This window comes from Bufo gargarizans, chromosome 3 (assembly GCF_014858855.1).
Source record: "Bufo gargarizans isolate SCDJY-AF-19 chromosome 3, ASM1485885v1, whole genome shotgun sequence".
NCBI lineage: Eukaryota > Metazoa > Chordata > Amphibia > Anura > Bufonidae > Bufo > Bufo gargarizans.
Genome location: NC_058082.1, coordinates 593,436,099 through 593,455,651, shown reverse-complemented (window position 1 = coordinate 593,455,651; position 19,553 = coordinate 593,436,099). Strand labels below are relative to the sequence as shown.

The 19,553-nt window shown below is 46.6% G+C and overlaps 1 protein-coding gene across 7 annotated transcripts in view; it reads right to left on the bottom strand.

The window, feature by feature from the left end:
* Positions 1 to 19,553, bottom strand: part of TIAM1 (TIAM Rac1 associated GEF 1) — a 216,092-nt gene that overhangs the window by 3,347 nt on the left and 193,192 nt on the right. For all 7 annotated transcript variants that reach the window (XM_044284404.1, XM_044284405.1, XM_044284403.1 and 4 more), the window contains 9 exons: positions 17,507 to 17,632; positions 15,784 to 15,892; positions 12,197 to 12,376; positions 10,627 to 10,745; positions 7,626 to 7,734; positions 6,996 to 7,054; positions 5,238 to 5,340; positions 4,588 to 4,675; positions 4,265 to 4,437 (listed from right to left, as the gene is read on the bottom strand). In XM_044284404.1, the coding sequence (XP_044140339.1) occupies positions 4,265 to 4,437; positions 4,588 to 4,675; positions 5,238 to 5,340; positions 6,996 to 7,054; positions 7,626 to 7,734; positions 10,627 to 10,745; positions 12,197 to 12,376; positions 15,784 to 15,892; positions 17,507 to 17,632 (1,066 nt within the window). The remainder of the gene's footprint in view (positions 1 to 4,264; positions 4,438 to 4,587; positions 4,676 to 5,237; positions 5,341 to 6,995; positions 7,055 to 7,625; positions 7,735 to 10,626; positions 10,746 to 12,196; positions 12,377 to 15,783; positions 15,893 to 17,506; positions 17,633 to 19,553) is intronic.

Below are 19,553 nucleotides of genomic sequence, written 5' to 3'. Positions count from 1 at the left end.
CTCCCCTATTTTGTTAAGATGGCTGGACCATTGTACAAAACAAAAGCTCTTTTTTTTACTTTGTGTGACCCTATCTTCTCAAAGACTAAGTTCTTCAGAGCAGGATCCTAATTCCTCATTTTAATTGTTGACCTGTTTGTTACTATGCAATGTATGACTGTTTGTACATCACCCCCCTGACTGTAAAGCGCTGCCGAAATATGTTAGTGCTATATAAATAATGATTATTATTGTTGTTTGTAGGTAATCCCGAGTCTATTGTCTTAACCTTCTAGAATATCAGGCTGGGTTTTCATTCAGACCCTCAAATGAGCTCCAGCATCAAATAAAAAGGTAGACCATCCCATGGTTCTAGTTTACGTCACCACATTCAACGCTAGGAAGGCCCAAGAAGCACAACGTTCCTATGGCCCAAATGGAAATCTGATGACCAAAATGAGGTCCTTCTTGATGGGGTCAATGGAAGCCTCAAGGGTATCTCGCCATACTGGCAACATTACTGCTTTGCTTTTCTATTTCTACAAGTCTACAGAAGAGCTGGGATACGTAAAAAGGAGTTAACTTGGCATTCAGCTATATGAATGTTCTACGGCGTCAGTTGTCCACTTAATGACAGAGCATGTAGATCTGCCTCTATTTTTTGAAACAGGCAACAAAATCCTACACAACAACATTTAGCTAGTCAGGCAGTTTCTTGATTCCTCTGGTAATGACTTATTGCTGGCATCGTGCACGGCATGTGACCTTCAATGATTCACATTACATAACAGCCGCCAACTTCGCTCGTGTCTGCAAATAACCGGATTTCTCTGCGCCCAACGTTTTCACACGGATTATTTTATTCAACAGTGTGGCAAGTGGTATAGAGTAAAACAAAACCACATAAGCTACACGCATATAGCATAACTCTAGGACAGGGATCAGCAACTTTCAGAACTCCAGCTGCTCTGAAACTACAACTCCTAGCATGCAAACTTAGGGCTCTTTCACACCTGCGTTCTTTTCTTCCGGCATAGAGTTCCGTCGTCGGGGCTCTATGCCGGAAGAATCCTGATCAGTTTTATCCTAATGCATTCTGAATAGAGTGAAATCCGTTCAGGATGCATCAGGATGTCTTCAGTTCCGGAACGGAACGTTTTTTGGCCGGAGAAAATACCGCAGCATGCTGCGCTTTTTGCTCCGGCCAAAAATCCTGAAGACTTGCCGCAAGGCCGGATCCGGAATTAATGCCCATTGAAAGGCATTGATCCGGATCCGACCTTAAGCTAAACGTCGTTTCGGCGCATTGCCGGATCCAACGTTTAGCTTTTTCTGAATGGTTACCATGGCTGCCGGGATGCTAAAGTCCTGGCAGCCATGGTAAAGTGGAGCGGGGGAGCAGTATACTTACCGTCCGTGCGGCTCCCGGGGCGCTCCAGAGTGACGTTAGGGCGCCCCACGCGCATGGATGACGTGATCGCATGGCACGTCATCCATGCGCATGGGGCGCTCTGACGTCATTCTGGAGCGCCCCGGGAGACGCACGGACTGTAAGTATACTGCTCCCCCGCTCCCCACTACTACTATGGCAACCAGGACTTTAATAGCGTCCTGGATGCCATAGTAACACTGAGCGCATTTTGAAGACGGATCCGTCTTCAAATGCTTTCAGTACACTTGCGGTTTTCTGGATCCGGCGTGTAATTCCGGCAAGTGGAGTACACGCCGGATCTGGACAACGCAAGAGGCCTTACTTGGCTGTTTTAGTAACTCCCACAGAAGTGTAAGGAGGATTCTGGGAGTTGTAGTTTCAGAACAGTTGGAGAGCCAAAAAAAAAATAAAAGTTTTCCAATATTGGCAGAGGGCAATAAAAATAAGAGTAAAACTCTCTCTGCAACGGTAATATGACGTTCAAGGCTTACCTAACTGCTGCAGTCAATTTTCTATCCTCAGCCGTCACATGTGCAAAAACGGTGCAAGAATGCTTAGACGAGTGACTGGCTGCAGTTGTCACATGAACAGCACAGCACTGGTGCGGGACATTTAAATGGCAAGTTTCAGCTTTTTTTTTGCGCATTCCAGCCTGGAATATCTATTGAAAAAAATATATTCACCAACTCCCAGTTGCTCTGCATTAGCTTTCTGCTTCATTGGTCTGCTGGTCCAGTCTGTAAACTAGGGGTGCACCGAAATTTCGGCGGCCGAAAATATCGGCCGAGAATGCACCTGAATCTGTTTCTGCCGATATTTTTACATATCGGCCGGAAATAGCGGGGAGGAGCTGGGGGCCGGTGCGGTCACTGTGCTCCGGCCCCCAGCTCCAGTAGTTATAAAATGTTGTACAATTAATAAGAAATCTATTCATTTGGCCCCCCTCTGCAGTATTACATTCAATACAGCCACATCCTACTCACAGGGCTGTGCTGGCCGGCCGGCCAGACGAGCGGCAGCATCACGACTGACGTCACATGCCTGCGCCGCCTCCCTCATTCAGAAAGTAGGCCGGGCACATGACGTCAGTCGTGACGCTGCCGCTCCTCTGCCCGGCCGGCCAGCATTAAGATGACAGCCCTGTGAGTATGATGTGGCTGTATTGAATGTAATACTGCAGAGGGGGCCAAATGAATAGATTTCTTATTAATTGTACAACATTTTATAACTACTGGGAGCTGGGGGCCGGAGAACAGTGAACTATTTTCTATTAATCTATTAATTGTACAATAGGGGGCTGTGGATGGCACTGTTATGGGGTGGGGGTCTGTGGATGGCACTGTTATGGGGTGGGTGGGGGTCTGTGGATGGCACTGTTATGGGGTGGGTGGGGGTCTGTGGATGGCACTGTTATGGGGTGGGTGGGGGTCTGTGGATGGCACTGTTATGAGGTGGGTGGGGGTCTGTGGATGGCACTGTTATGAGGTGGGGGTCTGTGGATGGCACTGTTATGAGGTGGGGGGGGTCTGTGGATGGCACTGTTATGGGGTGGGTGGGGGTCTGTGGATGGCACTGTTATGGGGTGGGTGGGGGTCTGTGGATGGCACTGTTATGGGGTGGGTGGGGGTCTGTGGATGGCACTGTTATGGGGTGGGTGGGGGTCTGTGGATGGCACTGTTATGGGGTGGGTGGGGGTCTGTGGATGGCACTGTTATGAGGTGGGGGGGTCTGTGGATGGCACTGTTATGAGGTGGGGGGGTCTGTGGATGGCACTGTTATGGGGTGGGTGGGGGTCTGTGGATGGCACTGTTATGGGGTGGGTGGGTGGCTGTGGATGGCACTGTTATGAGGTGGGGGGGGTCTGTGGATGGCACTGTTATGGGGTGGGTGGGGGTCTGTGGATGGCACTGTTATGGGGTGGGTGGGGGTCTGTGGATGGCACTGTTATGGGGTGGGTGGGGGTCTGTGGATGGCACTGTTATGAGGTGGGGGGTCTGTGGATGGCACTGTTATGAGGTGGGGGGGGTCTGTGGATGGCACTGTTATGGGGTGGGTGGGGGTCTGTGGATGGCACTGTTATGGGGTGGGTGGGGGTCTGTGAATGGCACTGTTATGGGGTGGGTGGGGGTCTGTGGATGGCACTGTTATGGGGTGGGGGGTCTTTTAAAAGTATTTGGGCAAAAAGGCAGTTTCGGTTTCGGTCAAGGGGTATCCTGAATTTTCGGTTTCGGACCAGAATTTTCATTTCGGTGCACCCCTACTGTAAACTTCTGCATGGATGGAGTCAATGACCGCGCCTCAGCAGTAACGTGTCCCCAAGTGGCATGTGACCCAACAGCGACATGCCTTTTTGTGGACACATCACCATTGAAGCCATTTATTGGCAGCAGCGTCATGAGACCCTATTCCTGCAGACGTTGACTGAGAAGCAGAGAGCCGGATTGGAGCTGTGGGAGCAGGCGAGTATGGATTTTTGAACAGCTATTCCAGGCTGGGATGCAGATTTTTAAAAAAGAAAGAAAAACACTGCAGAAATCCATTAAATTTATACTGCCCTCTGCCAATTTTTTTTAAAAATCTTGGAAAACCCCTTTAAGATCTCATGTTCTATAACGGATACATAGCGAGTTGAGGTTACATTTTGGGAAAAAAACAAAAACAAACCAAGTATATCAGATTTTTGCACACGTGTTGCTGTAGTGTGCAACTAAATAAAAAAACACATACTATTTTATATCAAATAATTTACATACCATATTTGCCTTTATGTTTTACTATTAATACAGTAATATTGTAATCAATCCCATGGAAGTTTTGGGTTTGAGGTGTGAATCATGGCACCATTATAGATACCTGCTCTGTTCATGGCAGGACGAGCTCCCTTTAGTGCACACAACCTCTTTCCGCCAAACGGGACGTATTGCTGAGAGTTGGGGAGGCTCTCAGTCTTCAGAAGCTGCCTCCTGTGCTTGTCTCGCAGGATGGAGTGTACGGCCCTCAGGAACTCCTTCTTACTATCCGGAGAACTGCAAAGAGACGGACACCATTAGACACCTAGGAACAGATCAATGCTATGTAAAACTACCTTGAATACCCACCTCTAATGCCCATATAAAACAGTTCCCACTGTATCACCCACAACGCTACTAGGCCTTTTTGGCAGAAAGTACACCTACCTGCAACATAAGTGGAATGCTCGTTCTGGTCGTCCCTCTGATTCAGATTTAACATGGACTATTTCACAGACTGAGTTTGTCTCTGCATCTAATAAGAAAAAGATAACACTTTTAGAAACTTATTTTGTGCAGTTTTAAATTATTTTGTGTTGTTTGCTGGTTGCCCTTGGAAACAGACAGCAGTTTATCACCACTCTGCTGTCAGACATGTGATCTAACACACAGCCAGATGGTCTTTTTTCTTTTCAAATATGACCGAGTGAAGGCAAAGGAAAATAAAAATAAAAAGAAATACCTGGTGGAGAAAACTAAGGGGGTCGTTCACTAACCAGAAATGCGCCTATATTAGACTTTACCCCGCTCACGCTGGATCTAAAAAGTGGGTGGGGAACCGTTTAAGTGTAAAAAAAATGGTCTAAATGTAGGACAGCTGTGAAGCTGTCGTACATTTAGAAGTGGCACCAGATCCGCCAACGTTATGTAGAGCCCGCACGAAAAAAATTGAGAAAAGTGTACATGAGATTTGTGATATTTATTTTGCGGGTACTGTATTATGATGCTGCTTTTCCTCCTGAAAAACGCACGTGTGCAGAGTAATTCACGGCTCACAGCGAACCGCTGTCTGCAAACCATGAAGACAGTTCTGTTACCTGAAGTCGTCAGAGCCCGAAGCTGCAAAGCCTCTGTAGGAATCATATGCCTAAATCGAAATGGATCTCGGTCCTCGAACATAGATGCGCGGTGTGAGCCACCCTGACAGAGAGACCGCAAAATGTTAAAAGGATTTGTAATTTCACATATTAACATAGCTTAACCATAATGTACCCTTCTACAATCTGTAGAAACATTGTGGGGAAATTGGTTTTGCTTGGGTCTACTGGGAAGGAAAACTGGCTTAGATGCCCATAGCAACCAATTCAAATTCCACCTTTAATTTTTTTGCGCTACTTTGGAAAATTAAAGCGGGAATCTGATTGGTTGTTATGGGCAACTAAACCAGTTCTAATAAATCTCCGCCTCCATTTCTAGCCAATTGTTACAGGTTTTTATTTCTACAACCCCCAACCGTCATGACATTTTTGTGACTAACAAGTCACATTTGATAAACTTGGCGTAAACCCAATTGCCTAGCCAACCCCACCATTTTTCTATCCACTTTTAGGGAGAAAAAAAATAAACCTCTGCAGAGAAAAATAAATAAATCACAAAAACGCCCCAAATTTTCACACCCAAATTAGCTTTTTTTTTTTTTACACCAAAAAAGAGGCATACAGGACCCCCTTGGGGTCTCATTTATCAAAAGTATCCAATGGAAAAACAGGCCTGTCGCCAGTAACAGTAACCAATCAGACCTCAACTTTAATTTCTGCTCTGGAAAAAAATAAAAATTAAACCTGCTCTGTAACTGGTCGCTATGAGTGGGAAGGCTTGTTTTAACATCAGACAATTTTGATAAATTAGGCTCTTCGGCACTTAGACACTCGCCAGTGTGATATTGACTGCCTACCTAAAGGATAGGGCATCTGTATCCAAGTCCTTGAGAACATTGTAAAGGGGTTGTCCAGTATTTTGAGATTGATCACTTATTCTCAGGATAGGCCATCAGTATCGGAACGGTTGTGCCCCCCACTGATCAGCTGTTATCTTGTGGCTCTTCTGCCAGAAATCCACAGCTCCATCCACTACTGTGTGGCCGATAGAGTTGGTAAGTGAATGGGAGTTACCAGCTCTGCCCACTACACAATGGATGAAGTTACAAAGTAGGGGGCTGCAACTAAGGCCTCATGCACATGACCGTTTTGGTCTGCATCTGAGCCGCAGTTTTTGGGGCTCGGATGCGGACCCATTCAGTTCAATGGGGCTGCAAAAGATGCAGACAGCACTCCTTGTGCTGTCTGCATCGGTTGCTCTGTTCCATGGTCCGCCAAAAAAATATAACCTGTCCTATTCTTGTCAGTTTTGCGGACAAGAATAGGCAGTTATATCAATGACTGTCCGTGCCGTTCCGCAAATTGCAGAACGCATGCGGACGCTGCCCGTCTTTTGTGGATCCGCACATGTGCATGAGGCCTAAATAGGTGATCGGCAGGGTGTTGGATCTCAAACCCCTGCCTTTCTGATACTGATGGCCTATCCTGAGAATAGGTGATTGTTATCAAAATCCTGGAACACCCTTTTAAATTCACCGCCCAAGTATTTACTGAGAGACCAAAGATCTTTTATCTACATCCGTCTAGAGCAGGCATGCTCAACCTGTGGCCCTCCAGCTGTTGTAAAACTACAACTCCCACAATGCCCTGCTGTAGGATGTTCAGGCATGCTGGGAGTTGTAGTTTTGAAACAGCTGGAGGGCCGCAGGTTGAGCATGCCTGGTCTAGAGGCTCCACTGCCCCTGAGATAACACGTACCAGCTTCTTCTTTTGCTTGGAGCTGTCTTTGTATACCAGCACAACAGCAGTCTTAAACACTGGAAAATAAAAGCAGAGATTAGAAGAAGCCATGAATACGGGCGAGTGTGTATACAATAGGGAGATATAGAGAGAGGGACAGACACAAGAGGGACAGACACAAGGTAATATAGGAAACATGTAAAACAAAAGACACACAAATTATTAAATGACAGAGCAAGAGAAACATTATGGGGGTCTTTTATTAAACAGAAATACGCCCATTTCTGGCCCATATTGTGGTGCAATGGTCCTTTGCTCCGCAATCTTCAACTTCTCCCCACTTACACCAGGTCTAAAAAGAAGGGGAAGTGGACGGGCCGGCAGGCCGGTCTCATTTACTACTTTCAATTGTCAAAGTGTAAGACAGCAAGGAAGCTGTCTTTAGAGGCGGCGGTGGATACGCTGGCACCTCTACATAACTGTGGAGGATCCACCACCAGTGCAGGGCCTTATTAAGAACGGCATATAAAACGGCGGTCATAATCTATGTGTCGCTTTGGCTGTCAAACTTGCAAGTACTAACAAAAGCTCAAACCTTCACTAAACAAACATGGGCCATGGCGCAGTACACCAAAAAAAAGGACTTACCAAAAGTCGCTAGTTCAGGGTCCTTTTTCCACTTCCCCAGTGACGCCGGAGGATTAAGCCATATGACGGTATTGTGCAATAATAAATCCCCCATGGACAGATCTGCAACCTGCAACACAACAATGAGACCACCTCTAAGCTATTTTCTAAAAATTAAGGATTATGTTCACATTTAGTGGATGAGCTGAAGATTTTCTATCCATATTTCTAGGCAGAAATCCTGAAGCATGTCACAGTTGCAACAAAGTTGAAAAAACTGCTGTATGGGCACATGGCAGGGCGCAAAAGGAAGGGAACGCCATATGGTTTTTGGAAGACAGATTTCACTGGGATAATTTTAAGTTGCCATGTCACATTTGAAGACCCCCTGATGCACCCCTAGAGTAGAAAATAGGACGACTGTCCTATGTAGGGGCTCATTTTTTTCAGTATGAGATCAGAGTTTGATTGGTACCATTTTAGGGTGCATGTGACTTTTTGATCGCTTGGTATTACACTTTATTTTATTTTTTTACTGTGTTCACCTGAGGTGTTAGTTCCTGTGATATTTTTATACAGAACGTTCTTACGGACGCGGCGATATCTAATATGTATACTTTTTTTATTTAATTTTTACACAATAACAGCATTTTTGAAACAAAAATAAAATAAAAATCATGGTTTTAGTGTCTCCATATTCTGAGAGCCATGGTTTTTTAGGTAATTGGCTTAGGTAGGGTCTCATTTTTGCGGGATGACATGATGGTTTAATGGGTACTATTTTGGGGGGCATACGCTTTTCGATCGCTTGGTGTTGCACTTTTTGTGATGTAAGGTTTGATTGTTTTAGCACAGTTTTTATTTTATTTTTTACGGACACTGCAATACCCAATATGTCTGGTTGTCTTTTTTTTTTCCTATTTTATTTTTTTACAATTTTATCTGTTTTATCTTGGGAATTTTCTTTATTTTTTTACTTGTAACTTTATTTACCGTATTTTTCGACCCATAAGATGCACTCTTGCACCCTGCGTCTTATGGGGCGAATACTGCTTCATTAGTACCGGAGGACCAGGAAGCAGTGAAGGCTCTGTACTCACCGCTTTCTGGTCCTCAGCTATCAGCTGTGCAGGGCTGCGCACAGCGTGAGGGGGCTGATAGACGGCTGACATATCGGGGCTGATAGACGGCTGACATATGGGGGCTGATAGACGGCTGACATATGGGGGCTGATAGACGGCTGACATATGGGGGCTGATAGACGGCTGACATATGGGGGCTGATAGACGGCTGACATATGGGGGCTGATAGACGGCTGACATATGGGGGCTGATAGACGGCTGACATATGGGGGCTGATAGACGGCTGACATATGGGGGCTGATAGACGGCTGACATATGGGGGCTGATAGACGGCTGACATATGGGGGCTGATAGACGGCTGACATATGGGGGCTGATAGACGGCTGACATATGGGGGCTGATAGACGGCTGACATATGGGGGCTGATAGACGGCTGACATATGGGGGCTGATAGACGGCTGACATATGGGGGCTGATAGACGGCTGACATATGGGGGATGACAGACGGCTGACATATGGGGGATGACAGACGGCTGACATATGGGGGATGACAGACGGCTGACATATGGGGGATGACAGACGGCTGACATATGGGGGATGACAGATGGCTGACATATGGGGGCTGACAGATGGCTGACATATGGGGGCTGACAGATGGCTGACATATGGGGGCTGACAGATGGCTGACATATGGGGGCTGACAGATGGCTGACATATGGGGGCTGACAGATGGCTGACATATGGGGGCTGATAGATGGCTGACATATGGGGGCTGATAGATGGCTGAAGATTGGAGGGTTGATCTGAGCATTGGGGATCTGATCGGAGGTCTGATTGACATTGGGGGTCTGATTGCTGTTCTGCCCCGAGGTGTAACGGAAAATATTTTTTTCTTATTGTTCTCATGTAAAACCTAGGTGCGTCTTATGGGCCAGTGCGTCTTATAGAGCGAAAAATACGTTATTTTTATTATGAAAAACACTTAACTTTTTGTCCCACTTTGGGACTTCAACTTCTGGGGTCTGATCCCCTCTGCAATGCATTACAATACAACCTGTATTGTAATGCATTGGCTATCAGCTTGTATGCTGACAGCCTACCAGTGAGACCAAGCCTGCTCTGATGCTTCCCGAACCCCCACCAATCTCCCCTCCCTGTTACTCTCGACACACATGAAAAGACCGTTCCCCCAACCACTGGCTGCAGGGGTGATCAGGCTCAACCAGAACAACATATTTTGGGTGTGTGTCTGTCGAAGGAGACAGGAGAGGGATCTGGGAAGTGTAGGAACAAGAGATCAGGGAGGTGAGGATTGCTTCTGTTATACTTAACTAGAGACTAGAAAATCAATTCATTCATCAAATAGAGTTCTTCACCTGTGAGGGGCAATCCCTGCTGCTGAGGAATATGCCCCCTCTTCCCTTGACATGGCTGGACATCTTATCCTGCCCTGACAATCCCACGCCTACGCTTCTGCTCTGAGTAGCAGCACAAGTGTCCGCTTTCGATACCGGAGCAGCGACTGTTCATGCACTGGAAGTAGCGGAGCAGTGGCGCAAGCAAGGGATGTCCAGCCTTGTGAATCAAGCCGCAGGGAGAATGGAGATTGTTCAGCGGAGGAGACAGCCTCTCATGGGTGAAGAACTATTTGAGGAAGGAATCTATTGTTTCTACAGGATTTGTGCCTTTAATCACAACAGCACCTTGAATTTAGATTTAAAGGGCGTGTCCAGGATAAAAAAATAAAAAAACAACAACATGGCCGTCTCCAGTTTGTGTGTGGTATTACAGCTTAGTCCCATTCATTCGAAGCCGAGATGTGATACCAGGCACAACCCTTTTTGGAAAAAAGCTGCCATGTTTTTCTAACCCTGGACAACCAGGATATTAGAGTGAGAGATCCCCTTGAAAGCACCAGCGGGGGCCATCAGTGTATGTACCTCTTTAATTTCTCCAGTCTGCTCTGCTATAAGCTGATCAAACACGGCTCCGTATTCCTCGTGTATCTTCTGCATCTCATTAATGTGACTCGCAACCTTGTTCATGGTCTTGATGGCCACTGAGGAGACAACAGGACACACAGACCTTCCATCAACAGAGAATAAAAGTCACACATTTCAAGTCCGCGCCGGTTTCTGCTTTGTACGTTTCATCTTCCTAGGTTCTGTCAGGGTGTAATCCATGTTTGCCGGCAATGAAGATATTAAGCGATCATTAATAAACATGAAGGATGTCAAGGTCGTGTTTCACACTCTGCGGCTGTCTGCATCACCCTGAATCCGAGGAGATGAGTAATTACAAGAAACCCTGTGACCTTGTCATTTTTACCATCTCTTCGGTGATGCTAAAATCCACCACAGCACGAGATTCCAAAAATAGTTGGCAACCGTTTCCTTCACCGACAACCTCCATTACCCATACTAAATGACCTTCTTCTATTAAAGGGGTGATTTGGGACGGTAATAATTATGACCCATCCTTAGAATAGGTCATTGGTACCAAGACTGGTGAGGGTCTGACTCAGGGTGTGACAGCTCTGCAATACCATTCACGGCCACTACTCGTGCTGTTCTGGTGCCTGTTCTTCCAAAACAGAGCCACAGCTGCCCATGGGTTGTGTGTGATAATGCAGGGCAGCTGTACAGAAATGAATAGGGATGAGAAGAAATACCACACAACCAGTAGGGACCATAGGACCATATTTTTTTTTTTTAACTGGACAAATCAGAGGTCAAAATAAGCATTAATGGGTTCACTGAGCTCATATTAACATGACTAGTCACTACTCAGTCAGGATCAAATCCCAGTCAGAGGGCCTCCGATCACGGGTTAACCCATCTGACATGAGCATCGGAGCAATGCATGTTCTCCCTTACCCTGCTTCGCACAGGCCAGGGGCTTTTTTGTTTATAGTTTACACTGCTTCCGCCAAGCAGTGTTCCTGTGACGTCACTGGCACTAATGGGTAGGTTTTAGCTCCACCCTAGCTGTTTTATAGGCTAAAGCCCGCCCATTAGTGCCGGTGACATCACCAGGTTCACTGCTAGGCAAAAGCCTCTGTCTAGCTTACCCATGAAGAGCCCAGAACGTCACCGGAGCTCTAGAAAAAGGGCTTGCCCTGTGCGATATAGCGCAGAGCAAGGGAGAGCATCAGAGCAGAGGGGCTGCCTGGATAAAGAAGGGGATATGTCCGGGTTCAGCTCTGAACCTTAATCTACACAGGTTAACTGGTCAAAGACACAAAAGTTAGCACCAAGGAATGGGAGAACCAGCCAGGATGATCTTTCTCGGAGTTGGGTGTTGTGTTGAAGAAGCATCAGGTCATTCAATTGTAGGATGGAGGTTGTGGGGGGTGTAAACAAGCACTGGGAATGGAGAAGATATTTTGATTTTGCTTTGGGTAACCGTTCTTCTATGTAGTTCCTTGGGTAGACATGCTAGATTAAAAGCAACAACCTCAAAAAAAAAAGTCTCTAGGAGACAAATCCCTACTTGCCCCCAGTGACCTACCATCCAGATGGTAATGCTCCTCGCTCTCGGCATCGGTCAGGGAGTACAGCTCCTTCAGAAGTAGCGGGTATTTCAGGATGCGCTGGATGGGTTTGATCAGGTAGGACTCCAGGGTGGACGAATGCTGCTGTTTCGGGTTCTGAGCGTCCAAAAATGCTTTGAAATTCTGGTCCGTTTTAGCTGCAATGGAGAAGAGTTCAGTTAAAGGAACATCTATGGAACTGGGGAAGAGAAGGCCGGGAGATAATAGGATTAGAATATTCAGGGAATGTATTTTTAGTCTAATTAAAACATAAAATACGTCTTTGATCTCGGAATACATGAAGGGATTGCGCAGTCTGGCAGATTTACCTACAGCTCCTTCTACTGATACAATTATATGCATCTGGCCGCCAGCGTCGGTTTAGCAGCAGGATTGGACATACTGGTGAAATCGGGAATATAGGTCAACTTACAATGAAGGCTCATTTACAGTGGCGCAAGAGCAAGGACATAAAACTGCTGGGTATTTGGGTCACCTGCACCAGATTAGGGGGTTGTTCCGTCGGGGTAACCCCCGGTATGAACCTTACAGTGGAGGTTGCTACAGGGAAACATCCCCCAGCAACACCAGCTGGTATCTCTTTATGGTTGGCGAGGGTGCCACCTCTGGGAATTATGGGCCATGGAGCTTGTGAGCACCGCTTGCCAAGAGAAACCTAGCTGGGGATGGAGCTCTAAATCAGTGCTGCAGCCATTTCATTCTGTGGAATGGTGAGGGTCCAGCCTCTTCGATCCTAAATGGATGGCATATGCCACCACTTTACAAGATGGATACGCCCCTTCAAGTGCCAGTTCCCTGTCATATGGACTAATGTAAAAAGTACCAATACTGCTCCCAGACTACTAAGGCCATGTTTACACCTGTGCTCGACTTTCAGCCAGGAGTTTAGCCTCTTTTCAACTGTTCTTGCCATCAAAACAAGTTTTAAAAATGGACAGAACTCCACCGATCAGATGACTGAAGGGGGCGCTGGTGCAACGAATCTCCTCCACCGGTTGTCCAAGCTAAATTAATAAATATTTTCCCAGGAACAGTAAATGTGATAAAATAAAGTCATACTATTTTACGCGGAACGGTCCTTCCCCACTGGTGTTTATTTGCCTGGTTGCACCAGTGAAGTCCCGTACACATCACATCACCACTGCAGCCAATCACTGGCTTCAACAGTCACATTCCTTAGACCTCTGAGGCCAATGATTGGCTGCACAATGAGGCCAATGATTGGCTGCAGCCAGGAAGATTGCCCGACGCAGGATAGGAGCGAGATACCCGGACAGCAGGCACGGCACTGTAAGTTTGGTTGTGGCTGTGCCATGTAACGCGGTTAAAACCCATACAAGTGAGCAGCTATACCAGGAACAAGCAAACGTACAGACCAAGGTCCCACCATCGAGCAATGGCCTAGCTTAAGGAAAAACCAAGCCAATTAAAGAGGATTTTCATGTTATATACTCCTTGAAAATCAGAGGACAAAGACGGGCAAACAGCTTGGTTAGGCATATGTGACAACAGGAAGGGTGGCCATATTGATTGACACCTTTCAGATGAATCCTTAGGAAAGTGTCACCTATGCAAAACTGGGTGCTGCTATATAATGCCAATATCACTATGTAAATGAACACATAACGATCAATGCTCCTTATGGTCAGATTTTCTTCTAAAATGACCATTTTTAGGTTGTTTTGGAGCTGCGTTTGCTGGAACCATCGCTGGCCCATTATATTCTGATTTGGGCACCAGGACGATTAGTTCTTTAAGCGGCTGGCAACAAATGTTTTATTAATGTCTTGAGAGCAGCGAGTGCAGCCATTTGCAAGGTAAATAAGCAGATGTTGCCACTTAGTTTGGCATTTACGGAGAGACAAAGTGGCCTTTTAATATTTAATGTCAGATATAAATAAGCTTCGTCTGCCGCTTCTTGCACTCGTTCAGCTAATGTGATAAAAACGGGCCACATGAAGTCTCACAAAGAGGCTACAACCGGGTCACGAGAGACAACAGAACGCACTCTGAGACCAGGGAAAATGGCGGCTGTCCATACCAACCAATCACAGAGCAGTTTTTTATTTCCAAGAGCATATGGAGAAATTTAAGCAGAGCACTAATTGGTTGAAACTACAGTACTGGACCCAACGTACAAAGGATTCCGCCTGGGGCCCCATCAGGCTCCGTTATATTTTGGAAAGAATAAATGGGGATAAGTTCAGACGGGACGGGTCCGCTGCTGAAAATCCACAGCAGCAAACAGTAAGGAGTTTGTTGAGGAATTCACTGTGTAAGGCCGAATGCACACGGCAGTGTTCCGCGGCCGAGAGCGGTCCGTGGTATGCCGGGCTGGATTCCTGTTCAGAGCAGGAGCGCACGGCGTCATTGGTTGCTATGACGCCGCGCGCTTCATGCCGCCGCCGCTGTACAGTAATGCACTATACAAGTGTATTACTGTACAGCAGCGGCATGAAGTGCATGGCATCATAGCAACCAATGACGCCGTGCGCTCCTGCTCTGAACAGGAATCCAGCCCGGCATACCACGGACCGCTCTCGGCTGCGGAACACGGCCGTGTGCATTCGGCCTAAGCGATACGGCTTGCCACACATTTCACTCCCTGCATTGCACCACAAGCCGTGTGCGGCGTCGGGCGTAGCCACCATGTTTGACCGTACTCTAATGGCGCATGCATGCTTTTCAGATTTCGCAACAGAGGCTTCAACACAAATGTGCTTTACACATTTTAAAGCCCCATGCACACAACCGTATTTTCGGTCCGCATCCGGGCCCATTCATTTCAACGGGGCCTCAAAAGACAGCACATGTCCGCAGCCCCACAAAAAGATGGACCTATTTGTGTCTGTATTGCGGACAAGAATAGGAACTTCTACAAAAGCGTCGGACGCGCAGAACGGGAAAATGCGGGGAGCAGGTATTTGTGTTTTGCGGATCGCAAAATGGATACAGTCATGTGCATGAGGCCTTAATGGAATGTCATCTCCTCCAAGCCTTAATAAGTACAGTAACACAAACATTGCTGCTCCCGCTGACCCGAGATCACTAATTAGTATGAACGCACTCGCCCCCGTTCCCCTGGAATTACACTGGCAGGAGTTCTGCAGTCCCCTCCATCATGTACACGCTCATGAGTCCTCAATATATTCCAGCTCCAGTTTGTGGGGGGTGCACAGTGGCGGAATGGGGGGGGGGGGGGGGAGGAGGAGGAAGCATCCTCATACAAAATGAGTCGGTGGAAACGGGAGGTGCCTCGGAAATTGGATGAAAAATGGTGTAATATGTCAAAGGTGCACCAAACGGTGGGCCCATCTCTTTGATAGGAAGCAGAGCACTGTATGCTGCACTGTTCTTCTCATCAAACCTGACGCATGGCCGGAGCTTATGACGCATTAGGACTTGTAATAACGGATCCATCATAGCTCATATAAAAACATAAATCCCAATGCAAGTGGCTGCCTTTTACGCCACCTGATTAAAATTAATTTTTCTTTTTTTTCGAGGGGGGGGGGGGGGGGGGGGGGGTATGTACCTCACTTACCTTTCACTAACACTTTAGGGACCTTTGTATGGCTGGCACAGAAGGCACTGTACAACTTGAACCGGTCGGCATAATACAGAAAAGATCCTCCCAGGGAAAATAAGACTTTCTACAAAACACAAGTGTCCTTTGGTCAGGGTCATGCTGGAGGCTTAGAGTCTTTAAATGTCATACTACACCACGCGCCAAGCTGAGAGGGTGTATACGAACTAAGACCCTCCAATTAATTTTTAGCAAGTGCCCCCTGGAATAGAAGATTTATACTCCCCTGGTCTCTCACCGCTCGGGTCCTCCTCGCTGCCACCGCTTTCTCCATCTTCCGTTGCCCACACTGTGTACATCCGACAGTCCATGGGCATGGTCACATGCACTGCTCCAGTGATGTGGCCGCAAGCCGCACAATACCGCTAAAGTCAGTCATTGGCTGCAGCAGTGCATGTGACCATGCCCATGGACTGTCGGATGTACACAGTGTGGGCAGCGGAAGATGGAGAAAGCGGTGGCAGCGAGGAGGACCGGAGCGGCGGGGAGCAGGTAAGTATGAATCTTCAATTTCAGGGGGAAGGCTGCAGGCACAGCTTAAAAATCAATATTACCGGAAAACCACTTTAAAGGGAACCTGTCACCGGGATTTGATGTATAGAGCTGAGGACATGGGTTGCTAGATGGCCACTAGCACATCCGCAATACCCAGTCCCCATAGCTCTGTGTGCTTTTAATGTGTATAAAAACCGATTTGATACATATGCAAATTAACCTGAGATGAGTCAGAGCTTGAAAATATGACTCTTCTCTGGTCACACAAGTAAGATATGACTCTTTTATGTTAATTTGCATTTGTATCAAATCGTTTTTTTTAACACAATAAAAGCACAGAGAGCTATGGGGACTGGGTATTGCGGATGTGCTAGCGGCCATCTAGAAGCCCATGTCCTCAGCTCTATACACAAAATCCTGGTGACAGGTTCCCTTTAAAGGAGTTTTACAGGATTACAAAACCATGGCTGCTTTATTCCAAAAACAGCACCACATCTGTCCACAGTTTGAGTGTGGTACTGCAGCTCAGTCCTATTGATTTCAATGGAACAGTGCTGCGATACCAAGCGCAACCTACATACTGGAGTGGCGCTGCTCCTCCAAAGACACACTGATAGGGACCTTAGATTGTGAGCCCCATTGGGGACAGTGTGATGATAATGTCTGTAAAGCGCTGCAGAATATAGTAGCGCTATATAAGTGCATAAAATAAAGATAGAAAACAGCAATGTTTTTTTAATCCTGGACATTCCCCTTAATAACAAGCCAATGATCAAATGGGTTTAACATGTGCCACTTCTTAAGAGAATTTCCAATATATTAGCAATATCGAGTTCTCATATGGCTCAACCGCCAAACTACATTAGAAACTGGGCTGCCAGACCGTCTATAAAAGACATTATCCAACCTCATCATTTTACTTACAAACAGCAAAAATTTTTATAATATATAAAAATAATAACTAACCAATACCATACCACAACCCATGCCAACGCTCTACCCAGTCCTTCTCTGATCATCCAGGTTTCAGCAATATCATGTTGAAACACTATGTGACCACTGCAGCAAATCCCTGACCACAGTGGTGACATTATGGGTTATTTAGCATACAGAAGAAACCCGCATACAGAAGAAACCCCCTCCCCCCAAAAAAACCTATGAGCAAATTCTACAAGCTGAGTGTTACCTTAAACTGGTCTACTTTTTCAAGTTTCTCCAGGTCCGGTACCAGCCTGACCCCATCTTCCAGAGTTTTAAGGAATTCAACCTGAAATTCCACCATCTCGACCAGATTGCCAAAGAGCACATCAAGCTACAGAGAATAAAAAAGCAACAATAAGCAAGCAGATAAAACACAAAAACAACAGTAATTTCTTAAAGGGAATGTCCATTATTTTGATATTCATGGCCTATCGTTCAGATAGGCCATTGATATCAGATCGGCGGGAGTCCGACACCATGCCGATCAGTTGTTTGGGAGAAGCTGTGATGCCGGAAGTAGGCCCTGGAACCACACACCTCCATCCACTGTGCTGCGGATGGAGCTGGTTACTGGTTCAAGTGCACTGCAGTAACCAGTACCGTCCACTGGAAGGAGCTGCGTAGTTCTGGCGCCTGCGCTACTCAAAATACTGGACAACCCCTGTAAAGTGGTATGTATATATATATAAAAAAAACACAGCAGCATGCCGCAGTACCCTGCACAGTGGGTGTTCGAGGAGGGCCATTATGCAGGAGGAATCCCTAAAGGAAACACTCTAATCCTTCATTTTCAAAAATTGGCAGGGGTCCCAGAGGCCGATTACAATAACTGTACATGACTGCCTGGCTATGTGGAATATATAGAGCAGCATTTCTCGTCTGCCATACCCCGTGGCAGCTGTCCAGACCCTGAAGACCAGCCATCATACGTGCACTGAAGGAGGGAATCACCCAATGCAAATGTGACAGGTGTCAAGTGCAGAGCTACAACTGGGGCCTGACACACGAGGTGTAGGTGTGGTGTAGGTGTGCGCGGCAGAGGCTGGAAAATACCCAGAAGTGGAAAGTACGGTATATATTGGTGTTTTCTTTTGTTTTTCTGTATGGTCTTGGGTCTGATAAATTTCAGAGGTCTGGTAACTGGATTAATTTTTGAGGTCTAGTCTGAGGTCTGATTAATATTAAGGGTCTGGTCTGAGGTCTGAATAATTTTAGAGGTCCGAGAACTGGATTCATTGTAAGAGTCTGGTCTGAGGTCCTAACTTCAGGGGTCTGAATTAGTTTTTAAGGGTCTGGTCTTGTTTTCTCACTAATAATAATACATCTTAATGTAAATAGCTCTAAAAACTTCAGGAAACCATAACAAGACAACCTCTTGACTGTTGAGGTTCAGCTTGGACCTCCACCTAACCACGGACCTTCACTAAAAGCAGTGGAGTACCCAGATATAGAGCCTCATGTATGAAAATGGTTGAATGTGTGATTCGGACAGTTTAATGTCTCTAGCTCAGGTCAGAGATGAGATTCTACACTGGTTACTGTGGGTAATAAGGGCACGTTTTCCCTGAGGTCAGTTCCATGTGGAAGGCACCTGCTGTACTGGTAATGAGGGTCCGGACTGTGCCTTATCACTGCGCTGGCAGACGGTCATGTACTAATAGGATTAGTACAATGGAAACAAAAAATAAATAAAAAATAAATAAAAAAAAGTTCTGCAGCAGCCAAGGTGTGTATTATGATGTTCTGCAGCAGTCGTGAATTATGATGTTCTGCAGGAGTTGAGGCGTCTACTATGATGTTCTGCAGCAGCTGAGGCGCGCATTATGATGTTCTGCAGCAGCTGAGGCGCGCATTATGATGTTCTGCAGCAGCTGAGGCGCGCATTATGATGTTCTGCAGCAGCTGAGGCGCGCATTATGATGTTCTGCAGCAGCTGAGGCGCGCATTATGATGTTCTGCAGCAGCTGAGGCGCGCATTATGATGTTCTGCAGCAGCTGAGGCGCGCATTATGATGTTCTGCAGCAGCTGAGGCGCGCATTATGATGTTCTGCAGCAGCTGTGGCACGTATTATGATGTTCTGCAGCAGCTGAGGCGCGTATTATGATGTTCTGCAGCAGCAGAGGCGCGTATTATGATGTTCTGCAGCAGCAGAGGCGCGTATTATGATGTTCTGCAGCAGCAGAGGCGCGTATTATGATATTCTGCAGCAGCAGAGGCGCGTATTATGAGGTTCTGCAGCAGCAGAGGCGT